The sequence below is a fragment of the Hippopotamus amphibius genome, chromosome 12 (assembly GCF_030028045.1).
Source record: "Hippopotamus amphibius kiboko isolate mHipAmp2 chromosome 12, mHipAmp2.hap2, whole genome shotgun sequence".
NCBI classification, from domain to species: Eukaryota; Metazoa; Chordata; class Mammalia; order Artiodactyla; family Hippopotamidae; genus Hippopotamus; species Hippopotamus amphibius.
Window position 1 is genome coordinate 57,561,089 of NC_080197.1, and position 17,413 is coordinate 57,578,501.

The window sequence follows — 17,413 nt, forward strand, 5'->3', positions numbered from 1 at the left end:
TTTTAAGATGGTAAAGGAAAAACCTTAAACTTCTGGTGTTGCCTCTGGTATTGTCTGGATAAACAACTACATCATAAACTTGGATCGATTATTTTTGAGTATCTTAAAGCCAGTTTAAAGGATGTGTTTTCAAAATGGGCCTATGTTTCTAAAGTATAGGAAGTGGATGAACTGGAGATTGGGATTGCCATATATACATTACTAATAGGAAAAAAATATCAAATTGGACACTTCAAATATATGCAGTTTATTCTATGTCAAAAATAAACTAAAGTACAGGAAGTATCATGCCCAGTAATCTGGTATCACAGTAGTGAGGAGAGAAGTTGCTACTTAATTTTGTGGAGTGGTTAGCATTCAAGTAAATGTGATAAAAACTTAAAATGACATATCATATTAGAATTGAGTGGAAAAAAGGTTTTCTAAAGTGAAATTCGACGGTGACAAAAGCAGATTAATTTATACAGGGGGAAAAACAACCTCAAGGTGCAAAACAGACTCGATGTTGGACTCCAGTGAGATTGTCCTGCAAAATATTCTAGCCCACGGCTGTCCAAAAGAAATAAATGCAAGCTACATATGTCATTTTAAGTTTTCTAATAGCCACACAAAAAGTAAAAAGAAATAGGTGAAATTATTTTTAACAATATAGTTTCTGTACCCCCATATATCCAAAATGTTATAACTTCAGTATATAATCAATATAAAAATTATTGAGATATTTACACTTATTTTTTTTTGGCACCACGTTTCAAAATTTGGTGAGTATTTTTCACTCACAGCATATCTCAACTTCCACACGCGGCCAGTAACAAAAGACTACAGCTAGAACTAACTGCTGCCTTTTGTTCTCCCTCTAAAACCCAATCCAGGACTAATCCCTTCCGGCTTAGTTAGAAGACTCCTGTTTATCTCCTGATCTCTGAGGCTCTACATCTTGACCAGACATTTATTCCCCATTATCTGTAATTCTCTAACACAGTTCAGTATCTCAGTCTTCCAAACCTCTTCCCCCATGAATCAGCCTGTGTTCCACAGAAACCCTGTCACCTCATCTCTGGATGGCTCCTGTCACCTTCTCATCCTAACGGAAAGCAGGCTGTCCACGGAGAGTCCCATCTTCCTGAAGAGTGAGTTGTCAGGGGTGACCTGCTTCCTCTCTCATGTCACTCGGTTTCCTGTGCATCCTCATGGCTGCTTCTGAACCACTGTGACACCCTCCTCCTCCCCAGCTCCTCGGCAGCACAAGCTGTCAGACACCATCAGCCGTCATCCTTCCTCCTAGTCAAACCCCTCACTCATTCATGACTTCAGCTCATGGTGCACCAGCTTCCTTCCCATCCTTTCCACTCACGGATGAATTTCAACATTCATAAGGATGAAGCAGCACCCGTAAGGACGAACCTTCAAATACCCCATCTACACAGCTCCTGACTTCTTCCTCTCCTCCAGTGATCTTTTCCTCCACTGCACCTCAGCCATTCACGGTAATCTTCTTGTCCTTCTCATAACCAATAACTGTCTCCCTTCTAAAAAATCTCCATTTTAAGGAACTCTGTTTCTGATCTCTACCTTTCATCCCCCCAGGTGTCTCACTCTTGTACTTCAACCTCCATTCCATGGACCCTACCACTTTTTCTCTATCACTCTCCTCAGAACCTCGTTTCTTTACCCAGCCTCGATTCCCTCATTAGGATGACTCTTCTGTAAACAGCCTCAAATCCCTTGTCGTTCTCTCCCTCTGTTGTATTTCCCTGGCAAAACGCCAACCCTAGTTAATCCCAAATTTCGGTCTATTCTGTACCTGCCCCAAAGCGATTAACTACTACTAGAGAAAAATCACCCAACGATACCAACTGGTTTCACTTTACATTCCTGATTGCAAATCTCAATGGACTTTCAACTGCAAGTCTGCTTTCCCACACTTCAAGTCAACAGTTGTGACTATTTCACAACTTCTCTCTCCTTTCACCTCCAACAAGCTACCTACCCCACCTTTCCTCCGGCTGATGACCTCTGTTCTGTGTGCTCAGGCAGGAACTCGGCACTTTACACGCCACATAAACCACCCCGCATTTGTTCCCACCTCCTCTGCTTTTCCTCCCTGTTCTACTGAATAGGTCCCAATTCCTATCAAGGCTCAACTTCTGTCATCCAGTACACTCCTGTGATTATCTGCCTTCACTCTCCTGCATCTTCAATTTTTCTCCCTTTAATGGATTCTTCCAGTCAGCAATGTCTTTACAAGCAACAACAACATTGTTTTGATCCTAAATCTCACTTTACCAAACTGTTCTTTGTTCTGCTTTATATGAAAGATTTATCTACTCACGGTCTCCACTTCTTGCTTCCTGTTTTTTTCCATATTCCAGTCAGGCTTCCGCCCTCATCTACTGAATCTGTCCTTGTCTAGTGACTCAGAATCTGCAAAGGTGACACCCGTGGCCCATCTGCCTCTTGCTCCCTCTCAGAGCAGTCAACACACCTGCCCATTCACCTCCTCCTGTGAACGCTCTCCTCTGCTGGCTCCCATCACACCACGTTCTCCTAGTTCTCCCCTAACTGATCACATGTTCTCTCTTGGTCTCCTTTCCTAGTTTCTCCCCTGCCTAGTGTTCCCTAAGGGCTTGGATCCAGGCCCTCTCTTCTTCTCTATCTGTATTCATTTCCTAGGCAATTTCATATGCCCCATTGATTTAAATACTATCAATCTACTGATTACTTCCAAATTATATTCCTAGTCAAACTTCTCCCCACGTTCTAGCCAACTGTCAACACAATTATCCCTACTACGATATCCAACAGGGAGCTCAAACTTAATATGCCACAAAGAGAACCCTTGGTTCCCACTGCACCAAACCCGTTCCTTCCTCGGCCTTTTCTACGTTAGAAAATGACACCATCAGGCATTCCATTCCCAAGTAAAACTCTAGGTATTATCCTTGGCTCTTCCCTCCTTTTTCACTACCCTTACCTCTCCTCTCACCCCTCAACATAGAGTACATCACAGAAAATCCCACTGGCTCTTCCTTGAAAACACATACTTAATCTGTTTGACTTTTCGTCCGCTTTGCTGTCATGTAAGCCACGATCACATCCTGGCTGGAATCGCTGCAGTCTCTCAAGTGTTCTCCCTGCTTCAACCCTTGTTTGTCCTTCCAGCAAGCAAAGGGGTTGATTCATCTTTGTAAAACATCCATCAGACATGCCACTTCTCTGTTTAAGCAGAACAGAGTCTTCCCATTGCATCTGGAGTAAGACCCACATGCCACTTCCCGGCCTTCAAAGCTCTGTGAGATCTGGTCCCTGCCTCCCTCTCCCCCTGCACCTCCAGCCACTCTTCCCCACTGAATTCTAGCCACAGTGGCTTCTGTCTGTCTCTGAGCAGGCCGAGATCACTCCTGCCTCAGGGCCTCTGCGCCTGCTCCCTAGATCTCTGTTCTACCAGACTGTTAGGTCTCACTCTTTCTTATGACTCAGTCCCTCATCAGTGTTCCCTTCTCATCTCAATCTTCCTCCTAAAGCCAGGACATCTGCATCACTTTATCCTTCTGTAAAGTTTGTCTTCACGGTACTCGTCAGACATGACTATTTCAGATAGCTGTCTGCCCATCCTCCCCACGACCATCAGTGAACAAGAATCAGGTTTCTTCTGTTAATCACTGTATTCCCAGAATCTAGAATAGTACTGACACACCACAGACACCTAATAAATACTTATGGAATTAATGGAATAGAAATAAAGTGAAACGGGGCAGTGAAAATTCAAGTGGGCCATATTTAAATAAAAATCAACATGATACTGCTGTCACAACAAAGCAAGCTTTAGGTGGGACTGAAGACTGAGGGACGCGTCAGGTACAGAGGGGTGCCACCCCTCCCACCCTCGTGGCTGAGTCCTTCACTCCATGTGATTCACTCGGGGTTCTAGCCAGACTGGAAACCCAGGCGAACACATAAAATAATACTGTTGATGTTTTCAAATTTATGGCCACCTCACACACTGCATCAAGTCACAGGAGACATGGAGAGCACCCAGAAGAACAAAACGGGAGTGCTTACAGGTTTTGGAAATATGTAAAATCAGCAGATTCTCAAGAGACTGGTTTGCTTACTTGGTAGGTGATAGGGACTGAGATCACTGAGAACTGTCCTTTATTTTCACTGAAGTCAGAGAAGAAGGTAATTTGTTAAGGACTGAATGTTCGTGTCCCCCCCGCCCCCCGAAAATTCCTGTGGTGATGTGCTAACCCCAGTGTGACTGGATTTGGAGATGGGGCTTCTAAGGAGGTAATGAAGGTTAGCGTGGTCATGAGAGGCGGGGATTAGTGTTCTTGTAAGAAGAGACCCCAGAGAGTTCCCACTCTCCCCCTCTCGGTGCACACACCGAGGAAAGGCCATGTGGGGACTTGGTGAGGAGGCAGCCGCCTGCACGCCAGGAACAGGGCCCTCACGAGCAACCACACCCTGCCTTGCTCTTGGGCTTCCAGCCTCCAGCACTGTGAGAAAAGAAATCTCTGTTGTTTAAGCCACTCGGTCTGTGGTATTTTGTTATGACAGCCTGAACAGATATGTAAATATGATTACGAATTTGGAAGAAATTTTAAATCAGAGAATTGAGAACAATGAAACAGGCTACTAAAAAGCTTATAGACTACATAGGAAGATGTGAAGGTTTCTTTTCAGAAATCTCAGTTTTGACAGTTACTCTAACACCTAGTCAGTGGCCATTCCTTGGGTTACACGTATTAAAGAACTCATACCTGCTCTTTCTCAAGCATATCAGCTTTTCTCAATATCTTCATTGCATAGATATGGCCTGTATCTTTCTTCTGGACCAGCCGCACCTAGAACGTAAAAATTCATATCACAAACGTCAAACAGTCACTTCTATTTATTTAGGAGTGAAAGGTAGGCTCCTTGAAAGAAAACAGTGTTGTAATTTGCCATTGCTGGTATTTTAGAAATTCTATTAAAATTAAGCTTTTTTAATACACATTTTAATATATTACACTATTTTAATACATATTAAGCTATTTTAATACATATTTTAAACTATCTTAAGATACATATTTTAAACAGCAGTGAATTTAAAAAAGAAGCACACCTCTCCAAACGCTCCTCTTCCTATAACTTTCAGAGACTCAAAGTCATCCAAGCCAAGTCTGGTCCGCTTGAGCCGTAAGAACTCTGTTTCCTTGCGAGCATGCTGTGATCGGCGTAACTTTTTCTATTAAAAAAGAACAGGTTTTTTACCCCGAATAGCCAAAGCAATCTTGAGAAGGAAAAATGGAGTTGGTGGAATCAGGCTTCCTGACTTCAAACTATACTACAAGGCCACAGTGATCAAGACAGTATGGTACTGGCACAAAAATAGAAAGGAAGATCAATGGAATAGAATACAGAACTCAGAGGTAAACCCAAACACACATGGGCACCTTATCTTTGACAAAGGAGGCACGAATATACAATGGAAAAAAGACAGCCTCTTCAATAAGTGGTGCTGGGAAAATTGGACAGCTACATGTAAAAGACTGAAACTAGAACACTTCCTAACACCATACACAAAAATAAACTCCAAATGGATTAAAGATCTACATGTAAGGCCAGACACTATAAAACTCCTAGAGGAAAACATAGGCAGAACACTCTATGACATCCATCAAAGCAAGATCCTTTTTGACCCACCTCCTAGAATCGTGGAAATAAAATCAAGAATAAACAAATGGGACCTCATGAAACTTAAAAGCTTTTGCACAGTGAAAGAAACCATAAACAAGACTAGAAGGCAACCCTCAGAATGGGAAAAAATAGTTGCCTATGAAACAACGGACAAAGGATTAACCTCCAAAATATACAAGCAGCTCATGCAGCTTAATACCAAAAAAGCAAATAACCCAAGCCACAAATGGGCAGAAGACCTAAATAGACATTTCTCCAAAGAAGACGTACAGATGGCCAACAAACACATGAAAAGATGCTCAACATCACTCATCATCAGAGAAATGCAAGTCAAAGCCACAATGAGGTATCACCTCACACCGATCAGAATGGCCATCATCACAAAATCTGGAAACAACAAATGTTGGAGAGGGTAGGGAGAAAAGGGAACTCTCCTGCACTGCTGGTGGGAATGTAAGTTGGTACAGCCACTATGGAAAACAGTTTGGAGGTTCCTTAAAAAACTACAAATAGAACTACCATATGATCCAGTAATTCCACTACTGGGCATATACCCAAAGAAAACCATAATCCCAAAAGAAACATGTACCATAATGTTTATTGCAGCACTACTTACAATAGCCAGGACATGGAAGCAACCTAAATGCCCATCAACAAATGAATGGATACAGAAGATGTGGCATATATATACAATGGAATATTACTCAGCTATAAAAAGGAATGAGATGGAGCTATATGTAATGAGGTGGACAGACCTAGAGTCTGCCATACAGAGTGAAATAAGTCAGAAAGAGAAAGACAAATATTGTATGCTAACTCATATATACAGAATCTAAAAATGGTACTGATGAACTCAGTGACAAGACAAGAACAAGGACGCAGATGCAGAGAATGGACTGGAGAACTTGAGGTTTGGGGGGACGGGGGGGTGAAGGGAAAGCTGAGACGAAGTGAGAGAGTAGCATAGACATATATATACTACCAACTGTAAAATAGATAGCCGGTGGGAAGTTGCTGTATAACAAAAGGAGTTCAACTCAAGGATGGATGATGCCTTAGAGGACTGGGACGGGGAGGGTGGGGGGGAGTCGAGGGAGGGAGGGAATACGGGGATATGTGTATAAATACAGATGATTGAACTTGGTGTACCTCAAAAACAATAATTAATTAATTAATTTTAAAAAAGAACAGGTTTTTTAAAAGGGTGATTTTAAAATCATTGTTTCAAAGGAAGCCTAAAGTATTAAAAGATGAGATACAGTATAATGAGGGTAACATATCTTAAATATTATATACTGGTGTTTTAACTTATTTACCAAAGTTGAATATTTACTAAGCATGGAAAAAATAATCTAAAAAAAAAAAAAATTAAAAAAATTTTTAACAATTGATATATCTTTATTCTTGAGGCAGACTCCATTAAGTATTTCATCTTAACTAGTCCACGTATTCTTTCCTCCATATGCTAACTTAATTCAAAAATAAAGATTAAACTTTAGGAAATGCTAATAGTATTCTGATCTTGATTTCCTATTGTCAAGAAATCTACTTTGATTCAATTCCCTAATTTCCAAGTTCTGTCACAACTACTTAGACTTCTGACAGGAAAATAACACAACAGCAGTATTTCCATATGCATTTATTTATGGTAGAATTTATTCTTAGATAGATTTCTAATAAAGTACTTGAGACTTGGCACACAACTTCTTAAAAATATGAAACTGCAACAAAAAAATAATTACACAAAACATCCTTTAAAATATCCAAGTCAAAAATTCCATAATTCATTCTCCAAAGATGACAAAAAATACTATTAATAAGAAAGATTACAAAATACCTGAAGGTTACACTTGGAATGGGCATGTATTTAATTGTTCTAAACCTCATTTTTTCCCCTCACCAAACAAAATTCTGTTTTTTGACACAGAATTATGTCAAATTACCTCTACCTAGTAGAGGTCACATAGAATGGATAATAAACAAAATCAGTGAAAAAATTAAACCCCAGTTCATCTTCAATTGAACCCTACCAAGCTTTCAGTGGTTCAGGTCTGAGGATGAAACAAGTCAAAATGACTGAAACCGTTCAGAAACATTGCTCCTAAATGCAATTCAAAGATATAATCACTGAATAGTCCCTTCCTATGCCATGTACATCTGTTTCCAAAAGGGTAAGGTGAATTATTAATTAGAAATACACAGGCTTCCCTGGTGGCACAGTGGTTAAGAACCTGCCTGCCAATTCAGGGGACACAGGTTTGATCCCTGGGCCGGGAAGATCCCACATGCCACAGAGCAACTAAGCCCGTGAGCCACAACTACTAAGGCTGTGCATCTAGAGCCTGCGAGCCACAACCAGAGAAGCCACCTCAATGAGGAGTCCTTGGACCGCAAAGAAGAATAGCCCCCACTTGCTGGAACTAGAAAAAGCCCGTGCACAGCAATAAAGACCCAACACAGCCAAAAAGATAAAATAAAAAATAAATTAAAATAAATTAAAAAATAAAGTTTAAAAAAATAAGAAATATGCAAGTATGTATCGTCGATGCAATGGAATTCTGATACAAAGTTACTCTATGAAGATAAAATTAGGAAATTATGTCTTCAATCTAAACATCTTTAAACAGCTAAATGAAGGCACATCAATGGTGGAAACAATGAAGACTTTCTTTGTTTAAAAATGCCTCTTGACTAATAATGGTGAAAAATGAATTATTAGTGTAACGAAAGGATAGCTCAAAAGTAGCTTGTTTTAAACTCTGACTCCAATAAAGAAAAGGCCACATGGTGGCACTATAACACCATCTTTAAAGGCAGCAAACACCTTTTTTAAAATCATGTAAATGAATAAATATTAGAATTTTGAAAAAGTCTGGATTTCTGACTTTATGGATTTAAAACAGTGTACAGTTGGATGTAGATTCAGAAACTTGTCTAATCTGAATGGAAAAGATGACCTCGTCACAGTTTCATAAATCATGCTCAAAATCGACAGACAAGAGAGGCAGCCACAGAAAATATTGCTTGTTACTATTTAACAGGTGCGTAGTACAGTGAGTAAATGATGTTTATGTAGTTTGGGGGACTGCTACTAAATGGCAAAAAGGGAGATCACAGTGTATAGACTATATAATCCTATAAAAAAGGAAAATCACCTACGACATTGTTACAGTACTTTTAAAAAAACCTATCCATGATATCCAAGTCCATGTTGTAGTCCAGAGAGAAGAGAAACAAGTTCACATTTTTGAAGAAAAGCATGTTAATATATCTGCTCACAACCTGTATAGATTAAGTTACCTTGAAAAACAAATAACATTTTTGTGGTAATCACATTCCTTCCTCTCCAAAGAGGACAACAAAAATCTGCAGACAGGCTTGACATATCATGGCTCTCTTGCACCTTAAACTTGCCCAGTTTGGTTTTCCATTAGAGTAAATAATATTCCATGTTTGATAGGATTTTAAATAAGATGAAACTAGAAATATGCCATTTTCTTTTTTCCTCCATTCCTTTCAAACGGATGTTCCTCAAACTCTCCATCTGTAGGGTGCTCAGTTTTTGTAGAAGACAGTGTACACAGAAGCTTTAAGATAAGAAAGGGGTCAGCTAACAATTTCATCTCCGTATAAATGCTTTTCAAGGCCACATTATATACGGTTTCGTTTTCACAAGTAACTTTCACAAATTATTTCACAAATAACTTTCTATTACAGAATGAATTAAGGATGAATTTCTTTCTACAAAACAATTTTACTTTGAAAAGACTCACCCCACATAAAGATAGCTCAAACATACTGTACATTCTACTGAGAGATCATGTCTGTTTCACAGAATGTGATACTCTAGGACCTAGCATGGGGCCAACAAGAAGCATGTGTGGAATTCAGATGTCTTTACTAAAAATTTTAGATGTTTTATAAATGGTTATTATGGGCCACTGAGCATTTTTAGGGGTAAAATCACCTCACATTTTCTACAAGTTATTTAAGAAGAATTAAAGAAAACAGCTCTAGATGTACTTAGTACTTCCTGGAGTGGACCAGAGACTGGAAGCTACAAGCTGTACTCAACTCATAGATGCATTTGATTTGGCCCCCAAGTTGTTTTTAAAACACTAATGACTTGCCAATATTTTAAAAAGCAAGTGATTTCATAAAGGCCTAGATTTCCAGCTTCACTTGAAAAACAGGAACTTGGCTTCACTGGGCCAACAGTACAGTCCTCTCAGTGGGCAGCAGGCAGCTCTGGAACCAGTCAGTCCCTATCACAGCGCCAGTCACCGGGCAACGGGTATCATTGGGCTGGTGCTATTGTTTTCATTCAGTAAAGTGAAAAGTGATATGTCTTTATTAAAAGATAAACTGTGAGAAGCAAATCTTTTAGAACAAGGCAAAAAAAGAATCTCTTTCTTTGTGAAAATGAAAAAAAAAAAAAAAGAGTTGAATATGCGAAGTATGTTAGATCAAAAGAATATAACCTAAGATGTCGCCATGAAACCAGCCTGGCCAGCTTCTCGTTTATGTCACCAGCTCGGCCCTTGGATGACTGCTTTCATACAGTTCATTATTAAAGTTCAATATTCTGCATATGTGCATTATTTTGCATATACCTCTTTTTTTTTTTAAGCTCTTTACTGGAATGTAATTGCTTTACACTCTTGTACCAGTTTCTGAGGTACACCAAAGTGAATCAGCTGCATTTACACACATATCCCCATATCCCCTCCCTCCCACGACTCCCTCCCATCCTCCCCGTCCTGGCCCTCTAAGGCATCACCCAACATTGCGTTGATCTCCCTTTGTTATACAGCAACTTCCCACTAGCTATCTATTTTACAGTTGGTAGTGTATATATGTCAATGCTACTCTCTCACTTCGTCCCAGCTTCCCCTTCGCCCCGCCCCCACCCCCACGTCCTCAAGTCCATTCTTTGCATCTGCATCTTTTTTCTTGCGCTGTCACTGGGTTCATCAGTACCATTTTTTTAGATTCCATATATATGAGTTAGCATACGGTATTTGTTTTTCTCTTTCTGGCGCATATACCTCCTAACGATCGTGTAAATTCTACCTATTTCTTTAAGATTCAGATCAATTGTAATTCTTCCATGAAACCTTTTCTGATCCCCTGAATTAGGAGATAACTTGCGTATTTTCAAAGTCTGTCACATCCTATCATACACACACGCAATCTCTCATTCTAATCTGTAAACTCTTTAGGGAGAGATCCACGGTCCATTTGTTCATTTGTTTACCAAATATTTGGTCTAGCCCTCTTCCAGCCCTGGATGTGTAATGCTAAGTAAGAGGTCATGGAGCTTCTACTCTGGGAAGAGGGTATTTTAAGGCTGCCACGGGGACAGGAAGTGTTCTGTCCCAGGGGACGTGATGCCTGAAGTGAGATGGAAAGCATCTTGAAGAGTGATGGGACTCCGGCAGGAGGAAGGAGGAATTCCAAGCAGCAGGAAAAGCGCGGGAAAAGGTACGCAGGCAAGAGCACGCAGAGGAAAGTAATTAGATATTGCGGGTCATCCTGGCGGTGGGTGACAAGAGATGAGGTTAGAGAGAGGGAAGCAGAGGCCAAATCGTCAAGGGCCTTGTACACCCATGTTAAAGAGCTGGCCTTACCCCGAGAGCACCTGGCAGCCAGTGAAGGGTATTAAGCAAAAGAGTGATGTGGTCAAATCTGGCTTCTGACAGATAACCCTGGTTGAAGTGTGCAGAAAAACTAGGAATGGCAACGTGGCTGAGACTGGAAGAAGAGAGGCCAGTTGCGGGCAGTGATTCTTCAGCTGAAATACATGGTAGTTTAACCACTGGGTTCGTGGCACTGGACTAGTGAACTGTGTGGTTTTAAGAAATACTTAGGAAAAAATTGAAGAAGACTTGGCAATTCATTAACTCTTCTTGGAGTCTTCTTTTCTTATTCCACACACCTAGAATACTGTAGCTACTATTCACTGAATATATGTTCTTAGAATTAAAAAAAAAAAAAAAGCTGTTCCCTTTCAAAGATTTCCATCATAGCAACAAAGTAAGAAGCCCATGTTCAAATATAAAACCCACATTAAGTTATAAAATCACCTGATATCAATACATAAAAAAGTCGCTGGGGTTGCTTTTGTACAGAAATTAGATTTTTTCCCATTTTATTGAGATATAATTGACATACAACATTGTGTAAGTTTAAGGTATACAATGTGATGTGTTGGTTTTTTTTTTTTTTTTTTTTTTTTGGCTGTGCTGTGCGGCTTGCAGGCTCTTAGCTCCCCTGACGAGGGATGGCGCCCAGACCCCCTGCAGTGGAAGCACAGTCCTAACCACTGGCCACCAGGGAATTCCCTACAATGTGATGATTTGATACAAGTATATATTGTATATTGTGAAATGACCACAATAAAGTTAGCACACTCATTACCTCACAGAAGTACTATTTTTCTTTGTAGTGAGAGCATTTAAGATTTAGCAACTTTCCAGTATATAATATTGTTGAGTCATAACAATTCCAGCTTATGTTACCTCTTCATCGGCTAATCCTTCTTCTTCCATAGCCACTTCTAATTTCTTCTGCCTTTTCAAAAGAAAAAATAATTTAAATTTTAGTACGTTCCTATTCCCATTTAAGAAGTGTACATTTATTTTTTCAAGTTTACACTTGTTTGCTATGCTAAAAAAAAATCTTTCAAGTTGAATCAAAATAATCGCTAAGAATAGTGATTAATATATATAAATATATATTTCTTTCTCAAAATATAAACCCAGTCCTAATTTAGCTCTCTCATACTAGCCAAATGAGTAATTTACTTCTAAAGTTGCCTAAATAAATGGTTAGCAAAGGCAACTCATGTTCTAATACAGACAACTCTGTTATCTAATGTTCAAATCTCCAAAGTCATTAACATTTATCAGTGTTTGTACTAGATGTATAAAAAGGTAACTATAGTGACAAAAAGTAAAAAATTTTACTGTGGATATCCCTGTGCTTGAATCTTGGTTTTAACGCTTATAAAGGAGCTTGTCTAAGTCCTTCATGTAAACTCTAAACTTTATTTTCCTAATTAATCAAGGAAAGGTGTTCAGTTCAATTAAGTACATTTTATTCTACTATAATTCTTGGAAAATTGGAAAGTCATACATGTACATTAAAAAAATAACCCATTAACTACCAGAACCTTTGCTTTTCTAGGTATAGCCAAGTTCAGTTCTTCAATATTTTAAAATGCATCCTTGAAGTTACTTACTTAAGCTTCTGGGTGGGGGAGTATGTCTGAAATAACTAGCAACCAGAGAGACAGCTGTGGTTTTGCAGCTCATTTCCAAGTGACTATTAGTATTTTATTTCTATCATATTGTTCTTTTCCCTAAAGATACACCTGGGAGAGCTCCTTCTAACTAGTTTTGGAGCGTACCAGAAAAAGATTAACTTTCAAAGCTTTATCCAAATGGGTATAAGGGCTGAGGATTGAAACCATCATACAAATTTTTTGGCATTTGTTGTTTATGACAAGATGTCCAAAGGTAAGCTCTTTCCTAAACCGTTGTGAAGATCCTTTTTATTTCTTATGGAAAATTCATGACACAAATAACTAAAGCTTGTTCATAAATCAGCATCTATAAGTATATTCTCCACTTCTTCAATTCTAGTCATAAGCACACCTACCTTGGTGCTAACCACACTGATTTTTACCTTTCGTTTACACATTGCTGACCCAAGCCCAACCCTTCGAATGGTCCAAGTTCCTAATACTGGATTCTATGCAGGCCGTGATGCACCTCCAGGTACCTCAGAGCTGCCTGTTGAATGATGTGCGTTTTCTTCTCGGCAGGAAGAATCCAAAGAGTAAGGGGACCATTAACCCAAGAGGGACTACCAATATACAAATAACTTTACTCTTCGGTCAAATCCCCACCGTCCCCTTTCCTCAGTCCTTGCCAAAGTTACGCTTCCCTGCTTGTGGGGAAGAGATGCAATAACTTTCATCCGTTTCCATACTTCGATGAGAAGACCCACGGACTTCTCTTGTACCTTTCTAAAAAAGAGTTTTCCTCCTAAAATGCTTTGTTCTGATTGGTACTTTATTTGGCTTATGCATTTATCCAATGAATTAAGCCTTAAAAATTCATCACTCGTTTCTTAAAGTATAAGCTTTTAGAAGATGGCCGACTATTTAATTTGACTTCCATGGCACAACCATGCTTTCAAAACAAAAACAAAAACAAAAACAGTAGATACTTTTACTCCTATTTTCCTTTGTTTGGGAACAGAGGGCAAAAGTGAATTACTTTAAGGTTTCAGCAATAAAAGACAATGAACTTTTAAAATTCTGATGAATAACTTAAGTGACTGTTGAAAAAATATAGGTCTTCCCTTCCTTGGTTCTCTTTTACTTTATTCAGTCTCCCCTGACGATCTGATCACTTCCAGACACTTTCACTACATTTACAATTAGTATAAATTCTTATATGTTTGGATTTATTTTTAATTTATGGTGTGGTTTCTACTTGTACCTGCTTTTTGGAATTGCAGTTTTTCTTTGTCCCTTGCCTTCTTCTGAACTTATTTTTCTCCCAACCGTATTTTTCCCTTCTATTAGTTTGAAAGTTACAAACTCTTTTTATTCTTCTAGTGGCTACCTGAGAAATTACAACATGTACACTTAATTTGTCAAAGCCTGAAATTAATCAACCTTTACCCTCTCTATGTTGTATCCCTATCCTTAGAGACACACTGATCTCTAAGAACAATTTAATTCCACGGACTTCCCTCCTGATAGTCTACTGCAGGAAAATATTTTTTTTAATACATAAGACATTACCATTATTGTTGATTTTATTTATACAGTCAATTTTGGCTAAGATTTAGCCATATATTTACATTTAGATCTTCTGAATGCAATCACTTTCCCACTGCCTGAGTTGAATCTTCTGGAATTTCTGCTGATGGTGAACTCTTAGCTTAACTTGCCTCTGTTCCATTCTCTTTCTTCCTTTAGGACTTTGATCAAAGATATGTTTGCTCTCCTCACTATTCTCCACGTTTCTTAGCTTTCTTTCATATTTCCTTACTCTAAGTTGACTTCTGAATAGTTGCTTAAGTTTTATTTTCTAGCTCTAATTCTCTCCCCAGCCATGTCTAACCTGTAGTTAGACCTGCCCAAAATTATGTTCAAAACCAGACTCTTCCCCCTCGAGCTCTGTTTCACTAAGTTGTACCACTCTCTGCTTGCCGAGGTTGAAATTTCAGGGCCAGCATTCGCTTATTTCTCTCACATTCCATATTTGGGTCGTTGCCATGTTTTTTCTGTCTTTCTCACTCTGTTTTTCCCTATTGCTGTTGTCATAATCCTAAAGCAAGCCTCCCTTCCACTGGCCTGGATGACAGCACTAGCCTTTCCTGCTTCTAATCCCTCTCCCCACAATCCAATCTATACATCACAACTGAAGTTGTCTTCCAGGGAAACACCAGCGATCGTTTACATCTTCTGTTCAAAAATTTTCAAGGTTCTTTACTACCATGAGAACAGCTCCATTATGAAGCATCCAAGGCTCTCAGGAAATGGTAAAAATCCAGCTTGAGTTAAACTGGACAGTGCCTGACCTGGCAGTGCAGGTGTTTTCTTCTGTCTCTAAGATCCTTCCGCCTGCTCTTTAACCTCTTTCTTCTCCCTTTTATGCATATATAAATAGTACTCTTCCTTAGGGGCTCTGTTTAAATGCTACCGCCATGTATGAAGCCTTCCCAGTTGCCTTGCCCCTGTCCCTTTTTTGCCCTTCCAAAAGGGCACACTTTTCACCCTCTCATGGAATATTCGTGTGCATTTATCCCCCTTACTATAAGGTTCCTGAAGGCAAAATAACATCATTCATTCTTTTTTTAATTCTCCCATTCCCACTGATATACACACAACACTACAAATGTTCCCGGATTAAAGGCAGTCATTCATTAAGGAGCCCTAAAGTATACTAAAAAAAAAAAAGTATAAAGATATGCCATCATTTCACGGTTAGAAATGTTTTGTTTAAAACATCAATTGACACGTGATATAAGCATATGGGTGCCCAGGACAGGACACTATTCTGTGAAAATAAAGCAAGTAACCAGGTACGCTGTCAGCAAACAGGGACGCACAATATTTACACTACTGATGGACAACATGTTTACACCCCACGTGCAGTAGTACTGAACCACACAGAACATTCTGACCCGCCTTTACTATACCTGGTTTCTCTCTCTTCATGCTGTAGAATTAAGTTGCTGTAAAAATTCTCCAGTGTGAGCTTGGCCACAGTCACTCTTTCCCGGGTATGGTTGCTCATAGGAAAGGTGGTTGTAGTCCCTGCCGTCATTGCCATAGTAACAGAACCTAGAAAAACACAGATACAAATTATTTAATAGAAAAACACCTTTCTATCCCTTTTAACAAACTCCAGGAATGGTTGAATTTCTACTAGGCAACAACATTGTACCCTAACAGTTAAGACACTGGTGTCTTTCACATTATAAGTAACGTAATATAATGCTAGTAAAGAAAGAGAAAGATGCACTATTCCCAAAGCAATAGAAATGAATTCTGTGCTGGCAAAACTGGGGGTAAAGTACAGTAAAGAAGCACCAGCGGCAGTCCACACACAACACGGACACATTTGCATACAAAAGGTCATATTCAACAAGCATTCAAAACAAGAAAGCTTCAGTCTATTTTGTGGGTGTCTTACTGATTACTAAATAAAATCCACAAGATTTTGCTAATACTTATGTCCCCAAGAAACACGTCTCCAAAAGAGTTAATGAAGTTTAGGGACGTCCCTGGTGGTTCAGTAGTTAAGAATCTGCCTTCCAATGCAGGAGATATGGGTTCGATCCCTGGTTGGGGAACTAAGATCCCACATACCGCAGGGCAACTAACCCCTCGAGCTGCAACTACAGAGCCCATGCGTCACAACTATAGAGCCCACAAGCTTTGGAGCCCGCATGCCACAACTACAAAGAAGCCAGTGCACCACAACAAAAGATCCCACATGCCACAACTAAGACCTGTGCATGATGCCTTAGAGGGCCAGGACAGGGAGGGTGGGAGGGAGTCACGGGAGGGAGGGGATATGGGGGTATACGTATAAATACCGCTGATTCACTTTGGTGAACCTCAAAAACTGGCACAAGAGTGTAAAGCAATTATATTCCAATAAAGAGCTTAAAAAAAAAAAAGACCGGTGCAGCCAAAAACAATTAAAAAAAAAAAGTTAATGAAATTTAAATAGAAAGAAGTAGCTTCTGCCATATAAATTCTATGAATCATGAAATATGTACACAAACATAAGTCAAAGCAATTCTTATGGGTATATGTTTTAGGGAAAACTACTTTTAGAAACAAGCCCCTTTGGCTGTGCAGCGAGGCACGTGAAATCTTAGTTCCCCGACCAGGGATCGGACCTGTGCCCCCTGCAGTGCAAGTGCAGAGGCTTAACCACTGCACCACCAGAGAAGTCCCAGAAATAAGCCCCTCTGAATGGAGTCCATGGATGTCCTAGCTCATTCTGAATCCTATCTCATTCCAACAGTGCTAGGACAACGTCTGGTACACTATTCCAGCCTGGAAGGTCCATTTCATTTTCAAATGAAACTCAAATGCCTGTAGGAACCAGGCAGGAAACAAAAATGTATGAATCAACCAGGTGACAACAGGGAAGTTTTGTGGCCTTTCCTGGACAATGTCTGTCTACTTAAAGCC

The 17,413-nt window shown here is 39.6% G+C and overlaps 1 protein-coding gene across 6 annotated transcripts in view; it reads right to left on the minus strand.

The window, feature by feature from the left end:
- STK38L (serine/threonine kinase 38 like) overlaps positions 1-17,413 on the minus strand; it is a 77,185-nt gene that overhangs the window by 12,175 nt on the left and 47,597 nt on the right. For 5 of the 6 annotated variants that reach the window (XM_057702021.1, XM_057702018.1, XM_057702017.1 and 2 more), the window contains 4 exons: positions 15,904-16,048; positions 12,204-12,255; positions 5,108-5,230; positions 4,764-4,847 (listed from right to left, as the gene is read on the minus strand). In XM_057702021.1, coding sequence (XP_057558004.1) covers positions 4,764-4,847; positions 5,108-5,230; positions 12,204-12,255; positions 15,904-16,037 — 393 coding nt within the window. In that variant the 5' untranslated portion in view covers positions 16,038-16,048. Of the gene's footprint in view, positions 1-4,763; positions 4,848-5,107; positions 5,231-12,203; positions 12,256-15,903; positions 16,049-17,413 lie in introns of those variants that run through there. The other variant, XM_057702023.1, reaches the window with a different exon arrangement.